The sequence below is a fragment of the Carassius auratus genome, chromosome 9 (genome assembly GCF_003368295.1).
Source record: "Carassius auratus strain Wakin chromosome 9, ASM336829v1, whole genome shotgun sequence".
Taxonomy (NCBI): domain Eukaryota; kingdom Metazoa; phylum Chordata; class Actinopteri; order Cypriniformes; family Cyprinidae; genus Carassius; species Carassius auratus.
This window is the reverse complement of record NC_039251.1, coordinates 30,938,349-30,958,463: the sequence shown is the minus strand read 5'-3', so window position 1 is coordinate 30,958,463 and position 20,115 is coordinate 30,938,349. Positions and strand designations below refer to the sequence as shown.

The 20,115-nt window shown below is 36.0% G+C and overlaps 1 protein-coding gene across 1 annotated transcript; it reads right to left on the bottom strand.

Annotated features, from left to right (window-relative positions):
• Nucleotides 1–403: 403 nt before the first annotated feature.
• Nucleotides 404–20,049, bottom strand: LOC113109024 (epithelial-stromal interaction protein 1-like). Its single transcript, XM_026272499.1, has 11 exons — nt 19,745–20,049; nt 18,123–18,181; nt 17,251–17,334; nt 17,086–17,159; nt 16,919–17,002; nt 15,859–15,932; nt 13,496–13,583; nt 7,084–7,167; nt 6,577–6,650; nt 5,200–5,366; nt 404–753 (listed from the first exon to the last, which is right to left on the bottom strand). The coding sequence occupies exons 1-11, from the start codon at nt 19,918–19,920 to the stop codon at nt 623–625; spliced, it is 1,095 nt and encodes a 364-aa protein (XP_026128284.1). The 5' UTR covers nt 19,921–20,049; the 3' UTR covers nt 404–622.
• Between the last annotated feature and the right edge of the window lie 66 nt (nt 20,050–20,115).

The window sequence follows — 20,115 nt, the reverse complement described above, 5'->3', positions numbered from 1 at the left end:
TACACGTTTAAAGCAGTGAATACATTTACATGAGAAACCTTTCCTGTGTAGGAACACGATTGATAGTGGTTTCAACAAAAGTACAAGGTATATATATTAAAAGAATTCCCTAATGGAGAAAATGGAAGGGATTTTTACTCCACGAACCAGTCGGTTGCACACAATTTCACATACATAGAGGCAGCCTTTATATAAATTCATGCCCTTTTAGCAGAGACCTATACAGCATTCATGTAGCTAATGATGTGTATGATGGTTTGGTTTTTCACTGTCCATCCCTATGGTGGACGAGTTCAGTTCTTTACCTCATTATAAATTAGCCTTTGAATTTTATGAATGCACATCATTTAACCTGTGAATTGTACCCATGGGATCCATAATGTTACCACAGCAGACTCAAATCTTGATTTATTGTTTCGATTTATTTTCTCTATGACTAAGTATCAATCCATTTACTGTCAGAGCAAAAATAACTAAAAAATAAGTTTTTGTTTCAATTCAAAGGACACTAGATTTGGTTTGGTTTAAGATTGTCACCTTCATTAAGTAAAAGGACAGTTCACTCAAAAATTATTATTAACTCACAAACCAACATTAGGATCAATCTATCACTGAGGATCATTTAAACATCAAGCAGCTCGTATGCTTGCTGGTAATTGCCATTGCACTGTTTGACGATATCTTCCAGCATAACACGCTCATAGTATGGAAACCTATTCTGGAGTTTCATCAGGGTCCACATATGGCCACAATCTACAAGGGAATAAAAGAACAAGAACAAATGGTTACTGTGCAGTAGTGTAATATCTCCATAGCTGAATCACTGTACGTTAGCATTTCCATGCACAAAATGCGAGCGCGAGGCTGCCAAAAAATTATGTGCAACCACGGTCACTTGTTCCTAGACTTCAGATCCTGAAGTTCTCACACACATCTTTCTAATAATGTGCAGCTACATAATGCAATATTGACCTCCCTGCTGGTTCATTTGGTTCATGAAGCAAGACAGACAGGGTGGGAGAACTCGGCTCCACCGCAGTGCTTCTGCCAGCCTGTTCCGCAAACAACGGCATCTTGATCCCACACTAAACCACACACTAATGGACCAAACTAGCACTATGGCAGACACATGTCCCATACACACAGATCCCAGGAATGCCAGATAGATGGGAAGGCCATCATTGGACATAAAATCCAACAGAAAATAAATTAAATTAGGAAAGTGGTGAAAGGATAGCAGAATCCTCATGGCAATAAGTCAAACTAGAATAAGTGTTCAATCAAGGTATACATTTTATTGGTAAGCTGTATGTATTTCTGGAGACTGGAACCAACAACATTGTTAGCGCAATGCTTTAGAATTTGAGCTACACGAACATAATTGAAGGTGAAGTGGGTATTTTTTTATCATAGTTTTGTGTGGCGCCAAATGTAAGTAATCCGTTCGTAGCTTGATTTATGGGTGGAGTTATTCGGAAAATGGAAGTCATTATTTTAGTGGTTACATTCAGTGATGTTAGTGGAGCAGATATTACCCACTTCACCCTTAAGAATATACAGCTTGAATCTGTTTTAGCAAGCCATTTTAGACACTGCAGGCAGTGGTCAATTCTGAGATTTCACTTTCAGAACTTAACTTTCATCAAACTAATGGAGAGATCCAAATGCAATCCAAAATACACATTTGATTATTTATCATTTGCATTGATAGATTGTAATTATTGAAATCTCTTGGCTTATTTTGAAATCCTCCGACATTTATCTTTACAAATCCTCATTTTCAACTTCTAATTTTTGACTGGTGTTTAATTTAGGTTTTCCTTTGTGCTTCTGTGTCATTTGCTGGAACACCTCTTCCTTGTTTACGCACATGCGAAGCTAGAGATTACGGTTTATGAAGTTGGAAATATTTACATTTTTCTTACAACCCCCATTCACTGCCAATTTAAAGCTTGGAAGAGAGAGGACATATTTTTATATATAACTTGACTATTGTACCTTGCATGGTCACAAAGCTCTTGGATTTAATCAAAAATATCTTAATTTGTTTTCCGAAGATGATTCCGAGTTTGGAATAACATGAGGGTGAGTAATTAATGACAGAATTTTCATTTTCGGCTAACTTTCCCTTTAATATATCAACAAAATGAAACAATAATGTTGAACCTAGCTTTATCCAATCATAGGGATTTATGTTAAGAAAATATATGCAATAATTGCACACAAAATTATTTAATCTAAAATTTTCATAGAAAACAATTACATTTACTTTACTTTTAAGCCCCTTTCACACTGCACGTCGGACCCGCAATATTTCCGGAACATTGCCGGGTCGCCTTCTGTGTGAAAGCAACCACGTCCCGGAATTGATTACCGAATTGAACCCGGGTCGGGACCTAGTAACATTGGGGGGTTCGAAAAATATGTGCAAACTGTAATGAAGCAGAGATCAGTTAGTTCCTCACTTTCCGCGCTGACGCCGAGATCGTTCGCTTGCTTCAGTGAAAGTATAACGTGCCTAGCATTTTCGACTCGTTCATTACACGTCACGCGCTGATGTCACGTGTCGTTACGGGATCTTCAAGGGTTGTGTGTGAAAGCACATGCATATCCCGGGTCATCACTGGCAGTGTGAAAGTGCCAAATCTAGTGACCAGGGACCAATTGCAGGAACACTTTACCCCTGTATTTGCCCAGAATGGCAGTGTGAAAGGGGCTTTATTGACCAAAAAGAGAAACTATGATGATATCTTTTAGTTAATGTTTAGCCTACTCTATTCCACTGTAATTTGTAGCCTTTACCATGGAAAGCTTCAAATATCTCATCCTTCAGCCTATTAATCATGGTGTTCATGTTCTGAAGCATCATAAGCCAGGGCAGGTCCTATATCTACTGTGAGTAAGCCGAACTGCAGCCAGACGAGAGGTCATTCTGAGACTCTCTTAGTCTGGAGACAAACAACATCTAATGTTTCTGGTAATCAGAGACAGAGGTGCGAGTTTGAGAATCGGAGGACCTGGCTGACCCCAAACCTTAGGTCCTTGCAGTGATTCAGACAGAAGTGATGTTGAACACCCAAACATAATGTGTCATTAAGCATCTGAGAAGGTATGCAGACAGTTTCAGTGTGAATGGCACATTAGTCCCACACCATCACACAGCAGCTCCTCACACACAGATGGAAAAGCTGGCCGTAACAGCCACACCTCTTGGCTTAAAAAAAGGTGAAGATCTCCACATATGGAGCAAGATTCAGGTTGACTCGGACAATAAGTCATTTGCAAATCCCACTAAGGAGGCTAAAGCAATAAGTGTGAATCATACAATTCCATGCCTTTTGGTCAGAATCGAATAAGCAATAGTTTTCCATTCCCGGATAGGAAGTATTTTTCAGTATAAGATTATTATTATTATTTTTTTAATTTTTAGTTTTAAAATGATCAATCCATCACATCAAAAGAGAAATTTAAACTCTGACATTACTTACTCACTGTTACGTTGTTCCAATTTTTTCTTTCACTGGAACACAGATGAAGACATCTTAAATCTTCACGCAGTTCTTTTTCATTTAACTCTCATTATAAAAGCACCAAAAACTCTCAACTTAAATGAAATGGTCATATGAGAACCGATTACATCTTTATGATGGTATTGAAGTCAAACCTCTGCCACTGTTAGGAAAATAAAAGTGCAAAAAGGGATACAACAGCTTGTCACTGACGCAGTACCATTTAAGGGGTAACTTTGCACATTCTATACCTCTAAAATGAGCATGTTATACCTTTAAGATGCTACCTTTAAGACATTAACCTTTTTAAAGGTAAATAGGGTAAAAAGGCTTTTAAAGGCCCAACACAAAAGTTTAGCATGAAAATTTGGACAGGTTCATAAAAAAAATAAATAAAAAAAATGGAGAAAACACTCTCAGTAGATACTGCTTTTAGGAAAGCTTATTAGCTGACCAGTTTTATTTATTGCACAAATTATTTTTCAACTGAATCTCGGTGTGAATAGGTCTTAATGAGCCCCAGTGAGCAGACTTAACTAAAACTACTCAAACAAATTGTTACTTGACATTAAATAATAATAACTGCAATAAAATATAAAAACTTAAAACCGTAACTAGTTGCCAACATTTTTCATTGCTTTTTAAATTACAGTATGTTACATTTACTAAAACAACTAAAATTAATAATATATAACAATTAGACGTATTAAAACAATCTTAAAAAAACTACACATTATTTCTAGAACGTTAAAATGAAAAATAAAATATAAAAATAAAAAGATTCAAAATTTTATTCAAACGACCTCTACTTTTAAAGGTACAGAGTACAGTACACTTGATTTGACAGCTATAAAATCTTTTACATGTTTGCTCTGATTTGATGGTGAATAATGACTTGTGTCTGTTCCTCACACAAAGATTTGGCTTCAGCAGCCTTAAAATGTACAGTAGTACACACATCATATGGACTGCTTTTATGATGCTTTTTGCACTGACATACCAGACATGCCATATGTGCTGTCTTTTATGGAGAAGAGCTGCGTGAAGATTCTCCCTGTGTGTTCTGCAGAAATAATAACAGCGTACGGGTTTACAGCGACAAGAGGGTAAGTAAATACTGACTGATTTTCATTTTTGGATGAAATATTTCTTTAACCCACACTACAGCAGGGCAAGTCTGTAGACTGAATGGCACCTTTCCAAGTAATGACAATGCAGCCAGACTGGATCTGGAAGAGCTAACCGATGTTTTTGTTTCAGCAGTCGCTTCAGACATACTGTTAATGAATCTGCTGTCAGACAGGCATGCCAATAATTCAAGCTTCTCCCAGGCCAAACGAGTTTACTTTACAGCAGGCAATTTGGACCTCAAAACAGTCTAGAGTAAAAACACATCAACCACGCAGCTCGCTGCTAATGAGTTTGTCTTTTAACTGACTCATTGACATTAACCTCTCATAACACTGAAAGTTTGAACATACAGGGGCATCTAAGAGCATCACTAGTCCGGCATGCCAGGACATTTTTATTTAAACAATGTGTTATTCTGTCCGGCACCGGGGGTGTACAATCTGTTTAATATCACACATAAGTAAAGACTTTGAGACATTTCCAGTGGTGCTGTGAAACGAAACAGACCAAAACACACACAGTGCCATGCAGATGCATATAAATCTTGTTGAAGACTCACCATCCTCCTCTTCACAGTCTGTGTGGACCTGTGATGGGTTGGGAACTGTGGACAAGGCTGTATCCTGCAGTTCGTCATCATCATCATCATCCAGCCAGACATTAGTGCTTTCAGGAACCATACCTGAACTACTCGCCTCCAGATGGTCTAGGAAAGCCATGTTCACCCTGAAGAGAGAAATGTGTCATCAGAACATTTCACAACTTGTTCTGAGCAATGAAATACTCCTACTTGAGTAGTACATCGTCTGAGACCAAGCTGAAATCCAAATCTTTCTAATTTAAAAATGTACAACACATTTTATCATTTAAATACATTAAAAATAATGAATTGGGTTCTAATCTTGTGGGGGAAAAAAGCTTTTAAAAAAGCTTAAATCTTTTAAATGTGCACTTGCAGTATACTTAAAATCTTAAAGTATATATTAAAAATACTAACAGATAATATAATATTAATGTAATTAAAAAGCCCACTTAAGTGTACTAAAAGAAAGTGCACTTTCATGACTTTTATGTTTGCTAACACGCTTCATAATCTTTCAAATAATTGACGTCATTATGTTTTAATAATCCTTTGTCATGTTTTAAAGAAGTACACTTATTTTGATGTGTCGACGAACATACTAATCATGTCAAATAATTATTATTTTAACTGTAGTGTGTTATTCAATATGCTACATTTAAAGTTAATATATTTTAAATGTAATTTACTTATTACAGTTACAAATATGAATACATTCAACAGAAATTACTAAATTAAAAAGAAAATTAAAAAGAAGTAATAATGAAATTCCTACTTAGGTGGTAAGAAAGTACTTAAGCTAATTGCATACATTTAAATTATATTATATTATTAACATGCAATTAAGTGTCTAAAACATTCCATTCTTAAATTACACCAAGTATTCTATTAAAGTATGCTATTTCTCTAAAAAGGACTTTTTAACTCAAGTGTACTTCTTTGTCACAGGAGTCTGCAAGTTCAAAATGTGCCATGAAACTTGTATGACTTTCTTTCTTCCATGGGACACAAAAGTAGTTATTTACAGAATGTCCAAGGTGCTCTTTTCCAGCTGAAGGCCAGACAGATTGTGCAGCTTAGACATTCTTCAAAATATCCACTTTGGTGTGGAGTTACCACAGTCGAAGTGAAGTCATTAGAACAACCCAAATGCTAAAGCAGTCTGAAATTCATGCTATTTTTCCAATTGAACTTTTCATTCAAATTGCAATGTTGACAATATAATTTGTAATGAAAAAATGGCATCAAATTAGAAAAATGCATAATATAAGCATTTTTACTAGTGGCCTCAGACTCCTTTATTAATTCTGACAGTCATGGTTTTTTTAGCGGTCTGTCATGATTAGGCGCCCATACCGCTGATGGTCAGCTTCAGTCCGTCTCTTCCTGTCCTCCTCCTGTTGTTTTTGTTTTTCCTCCAAAACTTCTGCCTGGAAATAGTAAGTTAATGAAAATTTCAACTCCAACAGAAATGTCTCCTCTACTTATGTAAAGGGATTCAAGCCCTGTGGATATAACAATATAATTGCAAATTTGCATGAATAAACAACAATATCAACATGATAGGCCAGGCTGACCTTTTGTGCTCGATGCATATCAGTGAATTAAGTCCACGTCTGACCAACATTGAGGCATTCAAAGCCACAGAAATACCACTATACAGCAAGCTGGAAAACACCTACACTACTCAGTCCATGACTACCACCTATATCCTAGAACTTGCTAATCAATAGCACATGCTAGGCAGAGTTAGTTATTTTTCTTGGCAAAGCCCAGACGTTTTGCTGTGGTGTTCCTGTGAACCAAAAGTGGAGGTGATGTTTGTGAGTTCAGAACATCTGTTTTGCTTCCTTTGTTCTTTACCTTTCTCCTCTGCTCCTCTTTCTTCTTAAGCAGGTCAGCGTTCTCCTCCTCTCTTCTGGCTTCCCTGTACTCATGATTTTTAGTCTGTGAAGAAATAGTGGCCACACAATGAAATCTAGGAATGTGTTTTTTTTTTATATATATATTCTGGGTTTCCTGAATTTCCTGAATAAGACATGATCACACATTTCTTAAGGTGCGTTAACATTTGCCATTGCTCTGCAAAATTTTGTATGCAAAATCGAGTTATTCTAATAGGAATCTGCACAATTGAGTTTCACGTACACAAGTTTTGCCCATTTTCATGTTGGTCACATGAATTTACCACATTGAGCAACAAAAACCTGCTTGGTTTGGAAGGGGTGCTTCTTACATCCCTACACTATTGAAACAAATTTAACTAATATGGCCTCACCTTTATTTGCTGTTCACATAGGATGCATTTTTGTATAAAAAAATGAGTGCTTGCATCTCAGGGTGCATTTTTAAAAGTTCTATCTATTTTGAACTTGACAATGTCTAAAAAATACAATGCCCATGGTGGAAGACACTCAAATACCTTGAAGCAATGGCCAAATATGTCCACTGTATGTGTGTGGACCGCTTACTCTCTGATTACTGGTCATCTTATGCATACTGCACACAAAAATGGCAAGTGCTGACATAAAGTGCCAGTTCTAATTTGACTGGTCGACTTTATGCAGCTTCTAAGAGCAAGGACACCAGATTAAAACAAGGAGTTTTAAAATTGAAGAACCAGTCAATGGCTTTGTTATTATCAATTAAGCTATCAACATCCAGAACTTATCCAACATCCAGAAGTAATCAGTATTTAAAGTTGCAGTCTGTAACTTTTGGTGCTCTAGCGGTTAATAAACAGAACTGCGTGTGTCTTGTGGAAGAACATTGTAACCGGAACTACTTCTTTCTGTTTATGTCTATGACGAATCATGCAGGTACTGGGCTACTCCCAGTGGTTCCACCAATACAAGTCCGAAATAGTCCGAACATAACTTGTTATAGGTGTAATGAAGTGATTCAGGATAAGCCAAAAACACGGAGTGAAAAAGGATTTATGATGCACTCGCTTATTATACAAATTTAGTAAATTCTGAACACAAAAAGTTTTACGATAAAATTTATCAGGGATGTGATTATTCCATCTTAATATGGTCTTCCTTTTTTGTGACCTATGATTTGACCTACTTGAACTGTGAAATATGAGAGGAAATTACTGCAATTTCAAATACATTTAAAATAAATTTATTTTATTAATTAATGCACCAAATATGAGTAAAAAACAACAAACTGATACTTGCCAATAAGACGATAATTGGCTGCTTAACACATGAGCAGCTTATGACCTGCTGTTTTCAGTGGCTCAGAGCAAAATGGTTCACAGTAAATGGTGCTGTATTTACAAGTTTAGGGTGCCTGAATTGTTTTTAATGTGCATTTTATAACACAAGCAATGATCACCTTTCCAAAGTTGTAATTTTAATCATTTATAAATATGTATTTATGTCTCCTTGCAGTTGTCCACTAAAATAAAAATGTGTATTGTTCATTATTAATACAATATAATAGAAATAAACTTTTTATTGATTTGTTTAATTAAAAAAATTAGGGTGTGCTTTAAAGATGCAATTTCTCCTAGAGGGTTTTCTAATGGTGTGTGCACTCCAAAAGCTAATTTAATTACATACAAAGTACTAAATGTAAAGACACAAATTTGCACTGGCCGATGTGAATGACGTGCATTGGCCAGCGAGATTACTGCGAATGTGCTTTTTACACCTCAATCGCATCTTCCGTAGAAAATTTAACTCAAACTTAAAATTTACATGACGCGTTGTTATTGTTAAACACTAAAAAAACACTTTTGTTTTTGCCCCCATTTTTCATGAGCTGAACTCAAAGATCAAAGACTTTTCCTTTGTATACAAAAGGCCTATTTCGCAAGTTTTGAGGGAGCATGTAACTGGCATGCTGACTGCAGGAATTAGATCTTTGAGTTCACCTCATGAAAAATGGGGGCAAAGCCAAAAGTGTTGCGTTTATAATTTTGTTCAGTGTAGCTTATTGACATATTTTAGTGGTTAGAATTAGTAGCTTATGTTTTGGGCTAAATTAAGCAGGTGGGCTACGCAAGTCTTTAGATTCACCCTCGGCTTGTGACAGCTGAAGTGGATCTTGTGAAATGTGTGATCGCATTGCCGATTACTCTTAAAAACTTAAAGATGGAGTAGGCTATGAAAGAAAAATATCCAAACTTTTTCAAACTACTGCAGTTTGCATTCATGCTGCCCACTGGCTCGGCTACATCAGAAAGTTTCTCAGTTATGAGGAGAATCTGGCTCCAATCTTCAGTGGCACAGGACAAATTCTCAGATCTTTCTTTACTGCACATAGAGAATGATTTGACTGAAAAACTATCAGAAGGGAAGAGATCTACTGTTGTGCCTGTAGATGTACGGCTGTGTATGGACTGTGTGTACCATGAGTGCTCAGACTGACCTGAGATTTGTCCCAACATTTCAGCAGTTATTATTCAAATCGTGCCTATGAGTAGGCTAAGCACTTTCTTGAGATCGGGTTAGCCTACAACATTTAATTTGCAATAAAGTAATTTTTAAAGCTGTTTGTAAAGCATTTGCTGCATGGATAGAAAAAAAAATAGGCTAATAAATAATTCACATATCAGGCAAAATGTATTCAGAACAGAGCAACATAAAAATCAGCAAATAAGCAGCTATACAATTAGGCTATAGGACAAAGGTTTACATGCCACTATAAGCTGTGTTTTAATTTTTAATTAGGCTTTTTCTTATTTTTATATTTAAGACATCCATCAATTATGGTGATGAAAAAAGAAATGACTCTCCATCTCCTCATTGCCTTTAGAGAGAAATGCAAGGATTACATAATGAAATTATGAAATTATGAAATTCTATTTTTGATTTGACTTAATTTTAAAGTAGTAATTTATAATTTAAAGCTTTCTTTAGATATACAGTACAGACCAAAAGTTTGGACACACCTTCTCATTCAAAGAGTTTTCTTTATTTTCATGACTATGAAAATTGTCGAGTCACACTGAAGGCATCAAGGACTACTTGACTGCTCCAGATGACCTGGCCTCCACAGTCACCAGACCTGAACCCAATCGAGATGGTTTAGGGGTGAGCTGGACCGCAGACAGAAGGCAAAAGGCCAACAAGTGCTAAGCATATCTCGAGGAACTCCTTCAAGACTGTTGGAAGACCATTTCAGGTGACTACCTCTTGAAGCTCATCAAGAGAATGACAAGAGTGTGCAAAGCAGTAATCAAAGCAAAAGGTAGCTACTTTGAAGAACCTACAATATGACATATTTTCAGTTGTTTCACACTTTTTTGTTATGTATATAATTCCATATATAATTCCACATGTGTTAATTCATAGTTTTGATGTCTTCAGTGTGAATCTACAATTCGATGAGTTTAGGTTCATAATTCTGAAGCGCTCCTGTTCAAGACCGAGAAGGTAGAAAGCATTTATTTTCTTTATTTTATAAAAGCACAACATTTTGTTGGTATTGTGAGTGCACAAAAATAAAACGTATCCCTTTATAGTTTAGAATGATGTATTACTCCTACCTTTATGAGCAAAAATAACAGCGTATTTCAAGTTGTTTCCACTGTAATGCAAGTGATTGTGCTGGCGCTAGTACTGCGGATTACATTCTCCACACAAATGATTGGCTATGTGTCTTTAGGCAAATCGTGATAATTTGAGAAGGCTTAATTGATCCAACATAGGCTATAGGCCTATATGACCAATTCACTATACCGCTGGCCGCTTGGTCCTTACTTAAAAAAATCATTTGGCTCGTCTGCCAGTGGCTGCCCCCCCCCCCCCCCCCAAGCATAAAAGTGAAACTCCGCCTGTGGGGTGAGCCCATTGCATATTTCAGCGCAAAACTGGGTGTCAGCTGTGATGTTTCTCTGAAATTCTCATGGCCCTGTTCAAAATGACTCTGTAAGGAGGGGCAAGCAGAGAGCCTGGAAGCTGAAGAGATCCTTTGTGTGTTTGGTCAGACGGCCCGGGGACAGCAGATAGGGGCTGCTCTGTTTGAAATGGCCAGAGAGTAAGGGGAATAGGTGGGACGACCTGGGCCTGGCATCCTGGGAAGCCAATACAAAGGATCTTTTGCACAAACAGAGGATATGGAGGAGATTAATCTGTCTTGTGGAAGCATCACTGAAAGCATAACAATTCTCAGTGGCCACAAAACCACATCAAGAACTCGTCTTTCCACAAACACTTTGATCGGCGGGCCTAAGACATTTAGGTTGGAGCGTTTCATTACTTAGCCTGGAAGTTTTCCAGCCACTTAAGTCAATACAGCAAGAGAAATCACAATCTAAGGGCCTCCTCTCCCAGTAAGTCGAGAGAGCCAATGCTCTCTGCTCAAAATGCTGTTGCATGTGTTGTGTACCATGGCCCTACAGTCCTAATGCACGATCTGTCTATTAGAGGGATTTTCCCCATTAGTCATCCAGAGGGAAGTCCTCAAAAGTCTCAAACCGGGAACAATTGCAGACTAGTTTTGAAAGCCGCACAACAAAACATTCTTTGCTTGACACGAGATGATGCCGATTTTTAACAGTGCTGTCAGATGCCATTTTTAGTGGTTTGTACAATATAAGAAGGCAGCCCTCAAACCTCTCATGGTCAGCCCAGCCCTCAATCCCCACCAGTCATGGTCAAAAATTAACCAGGGCTCGGGGCAAATTGCCACTAAATGTGCAGCAGACTCCTCTATTTGATCTGTTACCTAACATTTCTGTAATCAGTATTGTCACTACAGGACAATCAATGTGTTGTGAATGTGTACTATATGACATGCTCTGTGATGAAAAATAGCTTTATAAACAATGAACGTGAAGAAAACATACCTAAAAAATGGAGTAAGAATATACTGAATGAATATAAAATTAATATATTATATATTAACATATTGACAGGTGGAGCTGGGGAGGAAGTGGGAAGTGCGAATAGACTACATGTAGCATGCTGCAGATGACAAATATATATATATATATATATATATATATAGAGAGAGAGAGAGAGAGAGAGAGAGAGAGAGAGAGAGAGAGAGAGAGAGCTGTATTAAGGGAACCTCAGTGCTTGACCAAAGTGCTAGCTACGATGTTACAAAAGAATTCTGTTTTGAATAAATACTGCCCTTTTGAACTCTCGGTTCAAATAATAATAATAATAAATGAAAAAACGTATATGGTTTCCACAAAAATAGAACCAGCACAAATGTTTTCAACTTTTGAAAATAGTAAAATAAAATTCTTACACAAATCATAATAGAATGATTTCTGATAGATCATTTGACACTGAAGACTGGAGTAATGGGGATGCTGAAAATTCGGCTTTGCATCACATTGCAATTTAAAATATACTAACATATTAACAAAAGCAGCCTTTGTAAGCATATAAAACTTATTTCAAAATAATTGGAAGTCTTGTGTTATGTTGTCCTGGCTGTCTTCAATATATTTTGCTAATTTGCATTTGCATAGTTTGACTTTATGCCATAACTTTTCCCATTTTACAATAGGGGGTTAAACATTACCCCGTAATGAAAGGAATTTCTGCTGCCTCCAGCATAGTGGAGATCTTAATACTTTTGATGATTCTTCAAGCAGAACTTTAAAGAAAGGTTTGGCTATAAATAAATCAAATAAAAATGCAGGCACTGCATGATCTATATCTCAGTGTTTGGTGACCACAAGAGCATTCTGAAGCATACCGAACTTGCTCAGAATTCAAGTGAAATCAAGTGGCTTAGCTGTAATTAACACCTCTAAACACTTCCTGTCAGATTGCTTCCAGTATGTCACAGGCTCAGCCTCTGGCTTCATTCCAGGTACTTTCACTCAAACCATACAGGTTATTCCACACCAGTCTCTCAACAGACCCCTCTCTGCCTTTTGTGAGGCTTGCTCGCTGTGAACTCTGGGAAGTCCCCTGAACTCTGCTTTCCCAACCATACAGAAGCAAGACTTGCGTCTTTGCGCTGGCTGACCGTGAAACGGAAGGCTGCTTGTTTACAACTGAGGAAGCTTTATGATGGACTCAGTCAGCGAACTCTGGTGTGAGGCTAATGAGGAGATAATTGAAGGGGACTGAGCCCAGCAGCAGGCTGACTCTTTGCTGCAGTCCAGTGTGCCATGTCAAGGAAATCTCCCAAGTGCGCACTGTTTGCTTTGAAAACATGTTTTAAAGACAGATCAATTGGTGTGAATTATTCCAGGGCCTTGGGCTGCAACCTCAGTGCCACAGCTATGCACAATATGCACAAGAGGCTTGAACTAAGGCCTATAGAGCACGCAGTGCATTTTTGGCCTCTGTCTTACCCAGGATGATGCTGGCATGGATTTGCTTGCTGCCATAGAAACGCTACTGCTTGACCTCTCAATTCTTTGAAGAAACTCCTCTGTTTTCCTGCAGGAGGAAGGGACATAATTGTGATTACAGGGATAGCTCATCCAAAAAAAATGAAAGTTCTGTCGTCATTTACTCATCCTCATGTCGTTCCAAACCCATATGATTTTGTTTCTCCCAGAAAAAAAAACTGTGTAAGTCATCTGAGGATGTTGCTTTTTTACCGACTGTCTTGAATGCTCTCTAATCTCATTCATCTATTAAAAACAATAACATTCATTTTAAAAAAAGTAATATAGGCATCAGTATCAGTACTGGTTATACTGGCTTTCAATCGTAGATTTAATTAAAGAAATATTGACATTTACAGCAGTGCTGTTTCCACATTCATTTGAATATTCAATGTGAACATATTATATAACATTTTAATGTTAAGTGTAATTAATCATGATTAAACTTGTGTGATTAAGTAGTTAATTTGTGTAATAATATATAAATATATATCTTACAGATAATTAAATATTAATTGATTTTAATATATATTTAATACATATTAATATATTTATAACTGTATAAAATTATATATATATATATATGTGTGTGTGTGTGTGTGTGTGTGTATATATATATATATATATATATATATATATATATATATATATATTAGTGCTGTCAAATGATTAATCACAATTAATCACATCCAAATAAAAGCTTTTGTTTACATAATATATACTATGTGTGTGTGTACTGTGTATATTCATTATGTCTATATAAATACACATCCATGCATATATATTTAAAGCTGCAGTCCATAACTTGTTTTGGTTAAAAAAATGATCAGAAATCAATATTTGAGCTACATAAGTACATAACCAGCCAGTGCTCAAAACTATTGCCTTACTTTAGCATGATTTACAACGTTAAGCTTATAATAATGTTTTCTAATTTGAGTGGTGAGGGCAGGTTTTCACAGGAAATTTGAGCATGCTGCCACGTCATTACGTCACGTCTGTAAACATAAAGAAGTTGTCCAGGTGTTCTGTCGATTTGTGCTACCCCGTCAGATTTTGCTACCTCCCATTAAAACAATGGGTAGTACAATTCGACAATGAAAAATGCCACAAGCCTAAACCTACCCTTATGGTACAGCAAATACAGTAATTGTGTGTTATATTTGCGGTTGTAGCTAGAAGGATACAGCTACAGGAGACTAGCAATAAATATTTTTTTCTACCTGTTAGATCATTTTATTAAAGTCTACATCTAACCCAACCCTAAACCTACCCTTACAGTAATGCAGATACATGAAATATTGTTGTTTAGCATGAGAAAAAGGACGGAATACTGACATGCGCAGTAAACCCTGGTAGGAAAATCTGACATGTAGGATAAAATGTCAGGACACCAGCTCCTCGGCTATCGCATGTGAGGATCCTGCAGGTGGAGGATCGTTTATAGCCTTTTCTCCCAGCAGCTGGAAAAATTAAATGTATCATTTTGATGGCGGATTGTAATCCAGAAAGGACTATGTGTTTATGAGCCTGGGATTACACAAGATTTGTATTTTAAAGACAACCAGTTCAAAGGAAGCATAATTAGCTTTTTGAGTAAAAAAATTGTTTTCTTAATATGAAATTCGAATGGTATGACAATTAGAAATTAGACTTCTTAGTATTTAACATAAGAAAAAAAATGTATACAGGTTAAGAATGACATAAAGGTGAGTAAATGATGACAACATTTTTATTTTTGGGTGAACTACCCCTTTAAAAGTTAAGCCAAAGGGAGTTATTTTAAAGAAGAAAAACTTTAGAAAATATAGAATATGGTGCAGAATTTGTATGGACTACAATTATTATGCTTTTTTTAACGATTATTTATGTATTCATTCATTCATTCAAATTGGAGCTTAATAGCCTCTGATCACCCATTTGTTTTAACTGTATTATAAAGAGCAGCATCAGATTTCTTCTTTTGTATTCGACTTCGGTGGAAATAAAGCTAGGTTTGTGCTGAAACAATGGTAAATAATGAAAGAAGCTTCATTGCCTGCAGCGTCTTGTAGGATTCCTTGCAATGTTTTTGAATTATCTCTTGACAGGCTCTTAACAAAAGGCATATTTTTCATTGAACTCGGGGCAAGGATAAACTTGAATGCACATGTTCATCCTTGGCCCAAGTTCAATGCAAAATATGCCTTTTGTTTAGAGCCAGTCAAGAAATAATTACAGGTCTATGGACAATGGGCTGTAGTGCAGCTTAACATCCTATTTCCTTCTTTAAACAAAGTACACTTTAAATCTGGCAAGGTGTAGAAAGGTGTGTGTTGACGTACATTTGTTTGTCGTCTTGGTACAGCTTCTGTCTCTGTTCGTCTCCTTGCTTTTTACTCATCTCTAGTTTTCTGGCCTGCAATGCATTAGACATGATATGTGCACTTTAGATGTTAAAATACTTAATTCTCCTTCAGCTTAATCTGCAAATGAACTACAGTATAATAATGTTTATTATAAATTTACAGAGGACAAGTCATAGCTAGTAGGTAATTAATAGTGTGAACTGATCCTAGATATATATATATATATATATATATATATATATATATATATATATATATATATATATATATATATATATATGCATAAAAATACAAAAATACACTGTGGTCCATCTGAGACCAGACCACTAGTGAAAATGTAGCATTTTTCTAATTAAATGCCACATTTTTCATTACAAATAGTTTGATTACTGAACATTAATTAGTGCAAAATCTTTACATTTTAATTATTTAAATATGATTGTTGCTGAAATGTAAGAAATAACATTTATATGTAATTGAACCACATATTTTCATAGTGTTGTCATTCTTTTGTCATTCCCAGATTGCACTTTGTTAGATGCTGACTGCATTTCGGTGGCCCTGTATTTGTACTTTCCACAGTGTCAATAAAGCTCAATCTAATTTAATTAAAAACATTTTCTTTCATTTTATTTATTTCCAGTATTCCAGATTTCCAAGCTTATCTGCTTAAGGTCCCTAAAGTAAACCATTATTACACTACGAGAAGGGCCAAACAGTGACCGGAGCATGTTTTAGCAAATGAACTGTGGCTGCTGAAATAATTAAACTCATCAATCACGCAAAGCTCATGCGGCAGCAGCACTGAAGGCTGAAGTCTATTATAGTATTTAATTGCAAAGAACATAACTTGCAAGTTGCCTGCAGTGACATCTGGAGTTATAAAGTCTGAATTACAAAGGCATCATAAAAAAGCACTGAATCCAAACACAAGCCAGATGACCATATGACGATTTGCAGATGCATGAGAGTAACACAATGCCCTGCGGAAACGCTGTGAAAAAAAATCAGATGTAAAAAATCTCTTGAGCTGTACCTTCTCTCGCTGTAAGGCCTTCATCCTCTCATTCTTCTGCTCCTCTGCCTGTCTCTTATTTTGATCCATTTCCTCTTTTTGAAGCTGTAGAGATATTTAAATGTACTGTAATGCAACACACCACACGTTTTTGGGAAAGGAACCAGACATTTTAAGCAGGTACTAACCTTTTTTCTCAGCTTTGACCGGCGTAAATCCTCCTGCTGTCTTTGTCTGACTTCTGCCAGTGATTCTGCACCACCTGTGAGAGTGAATACATTAGCAGCTTTCCTTTGCTTTGTGTCTTTTTTTTTTTCAGATCAGGACTTCCATATATTTCATCTCCATATTACTTAGTTTCTCTGGGGCCAGTTGAATGGGACCAGGGCGTTTCTCCTCTTTCAGTCTCCTCAGTTTCTCCTCTCCTTCCTGTGCAGCTGCAGAGAGAGAAATGCATTTTATTTCAAAACACAGATAGGGTTTGTGACAATGGCTGAAGATCAGGGCTGGCAAAATAGAAGTTTGCAAAGGGCATGCTACTAAATGACTAATTACTACACAATTTTTAAGAGAGACATTAATGAAAGGCTGGAATACACTACACAAATTTTGCCATTTTAGGAGGTACAATTAATTTTCAATTCAATTCATTCAAACAAAGTAAACTTTTATCCTTTAACTAACACTTTTCATTGCAAAAAAACAAATAAAAGTTCATTATAGTAAAACGTTTGTTTTTTTCGTTTTAAATGTTCTTCACACTCTACGAAAAACATGTTTTTTTTTTTTATTGTTAATGTTTTATGTTCTTCTGTTGTATCACTGCAACCCCTTCTTCTGGTACCTTCATTTAAAAGACTGTGTATGATGGGAACAGACCATGATTTTTTTTTTTAGCTTTAAACAAATGTTTGATATTTGATATTTCAAGCTAATTTCAGTCATTTAGTGATGCTACAATAAGTTTTTTTTTCTTTCTGTAACTATTTAAATAGATAGCAAGTGTATGATGGCTAGTGTTTTTAAATGTATTTGTTCAGATTTTAAATATAATGTGGTGTATTCCAGCCTTTAGATAATAATGAACTATATTATAACAACAACAAGAAAAATCTGTCTTCTCTTGAAGATAAACATGCTGAAACTGCACCTGATGGTAGCAATTAGACACACATCTGGATCACATGAAGATGGAAAATACAACAACAGTCATGTTATGACTTACTCCTCTGCAGTTCGCTCCGTCTTGATTCATTTGGTGGTATCTTGGTGTATCCATCCGCACTGTGGGCAAATGGCATGCATTAAGGTACATTTGTTTTCAAGTTCAGATTCCATCCATGTTGTGAACTTATCAGCCTCATATGTCAGCAATGTCTCAATGTGGTGTGGCACAAGTCATCTTTTCTTACGTAAAGTCAGAATTTTTCACAAACAACTCTGGGGAACTTCCCCTCCAGCCCCATCATATTTGATGGTGACACAATACACACACCCCAAATAATGCAGCTGTCAAAATCCATTCCAAAACACATCTGTATCATAGCTGATCCCCTGACATCACAAATAACCCCAAATGTGCTGCCTGACGACACATCAAACAATGAGTCATGTGGTATAAATCAAAATGATTAAAATTAGGCGCGTTGAAACTGAACACAAATATAGAGAGTACAGGCAGCAGTTCCATACTTTACAGTAAATAATACATTAGGCCTAATCTAATAAACAAACCAATGACATGGACACAAGTAACTGGAATTCCCCTTACAAAAATTCACCATGAAACCAAATTCCTGCAGAAATATCATAAATATACAGTTATTGTTACTACACGAAAACTTAGCAATATGGTCACCAAAGAACAGAGAAGTTAAAATGACAAAAAGCTTCTCACATAATTAAAAATATCACATATTGATTAACAATAATGAAGCAATTGACTATTTTATTTGAACTAATTATGGCGGCAAAGTCTGATTATTTGTCAATTTTATTTACACAGTAGTTAATGATGTTTGTTCATTAACATTTTGTCATGTGATAGCAGCTTATTCCTTTACTAAAAATAGTTAGTTAATACATGAAATAGGTCTATGATATTTAACAACGTAGGCTACTAAATGAAAATAAAAGGCAAACATTTGGATATAATTTAAGAAATGATAGATGTATGTAGCCTACTTAATAAAATGTATAGGCTATAAAAAGTTGGCATTTTATTTACTCAAAAAACCTGCCTGTTTTTATTTTATATTGAAAACCTCGTATTTGTACTGTCCACCAGAGGATTGTAGCGTTTGTTTTGTTTTTGAATGATATTTTACTAGCCTGTTTATTTACATGTATGTGTTTTAATGTTGACATTTACTATCTCTTATGATTCGAAAATAGATAAATATGGAAATGAATAAATATAGGGGGAAAATCCATGAATATGGAAAAAAAAACAAGCGCGTGGAATCCAAGACAACTGCCCCTCCTCACAATACTGTAATTCTGGACTCAGTTGCCAAATATTAGTATCTGAGTTTCACTTCTTCATAATGCTTTTACAGAAACGAAAGTGAAACTAAAGTAGCTTCCGGTTTATATAGAAATATCTATCAATAAATGTAGATTTAATCTCCAAAATGACCGATCGTTAGCTCAGACACATCGAAATAATGATAACGTTAGATATTAAAACGTAAAAAAAAATAACGAAAAATTGTTTATGTATTTTAATGTTTTTTTTTAATCATATATATTATTTTATAAATATGTTATTACTAGTATATCAAGCGTTAACACCTAGTATGAGAGTGAAATTCATGATATTTTTCAGTTGTAGCCTACTGTACTCACTGTGTTGGCTGATTCTGAGGGTTTGAAGTAACGTTACTAACGTTAGGTGAGTTATTCTCACAATAATTTTCATTCCTTTGCTCGTTGTTCGTCATATTGCTGTTTTGGTTTATTTCATTTCCTCTATATGCCCGGCTCCCTCTGGGATTACGCTGTAGATGTGTAGATCGATTCATGTCTGTTTATTATTGTGTCGTGAGTGTTTCCTGTAGCTACTTTACGTAGGCTACACCTGAACAGCTGATCACTGGCATTGACAGAGAGTTGTATGGCATAGTCGGTCTGTGTGGGATTGCCCGCTTAACACCAGTATTCATATGAAACATAGTGCTTAAAAGCTTTTTAAACACACGGTAATTCTTGGCAGTTAC

What these genes read in the sequence shown, in the direction of transcription:
- LOC113109024 (XM_026272499.1), bottom strand. Translation starts at nt 19,920, where the DNA reads ATGAATCGATCTACACATCTACAGCGTAATCCCAGAGGGAGCCGGGCA. An exon ending in CCATGCCAGCATCATCCTGG is followed by an intron (nt 7,168 to 13,495) that starts GTAAGACAGAGG and finishes ATTTCTTCACAG; the next exon opens with ACTAAAAATCATGAGTACAG. An exon ending in ACTGAAGCTGACCATCAGCG is followed by an intron (nt 5,367 to 6,576) that starts GTATGGGCGCCT and finishes TTCTCTCTTCAG; the next exon opens with GGTGAACATGGCTTTCCTAG.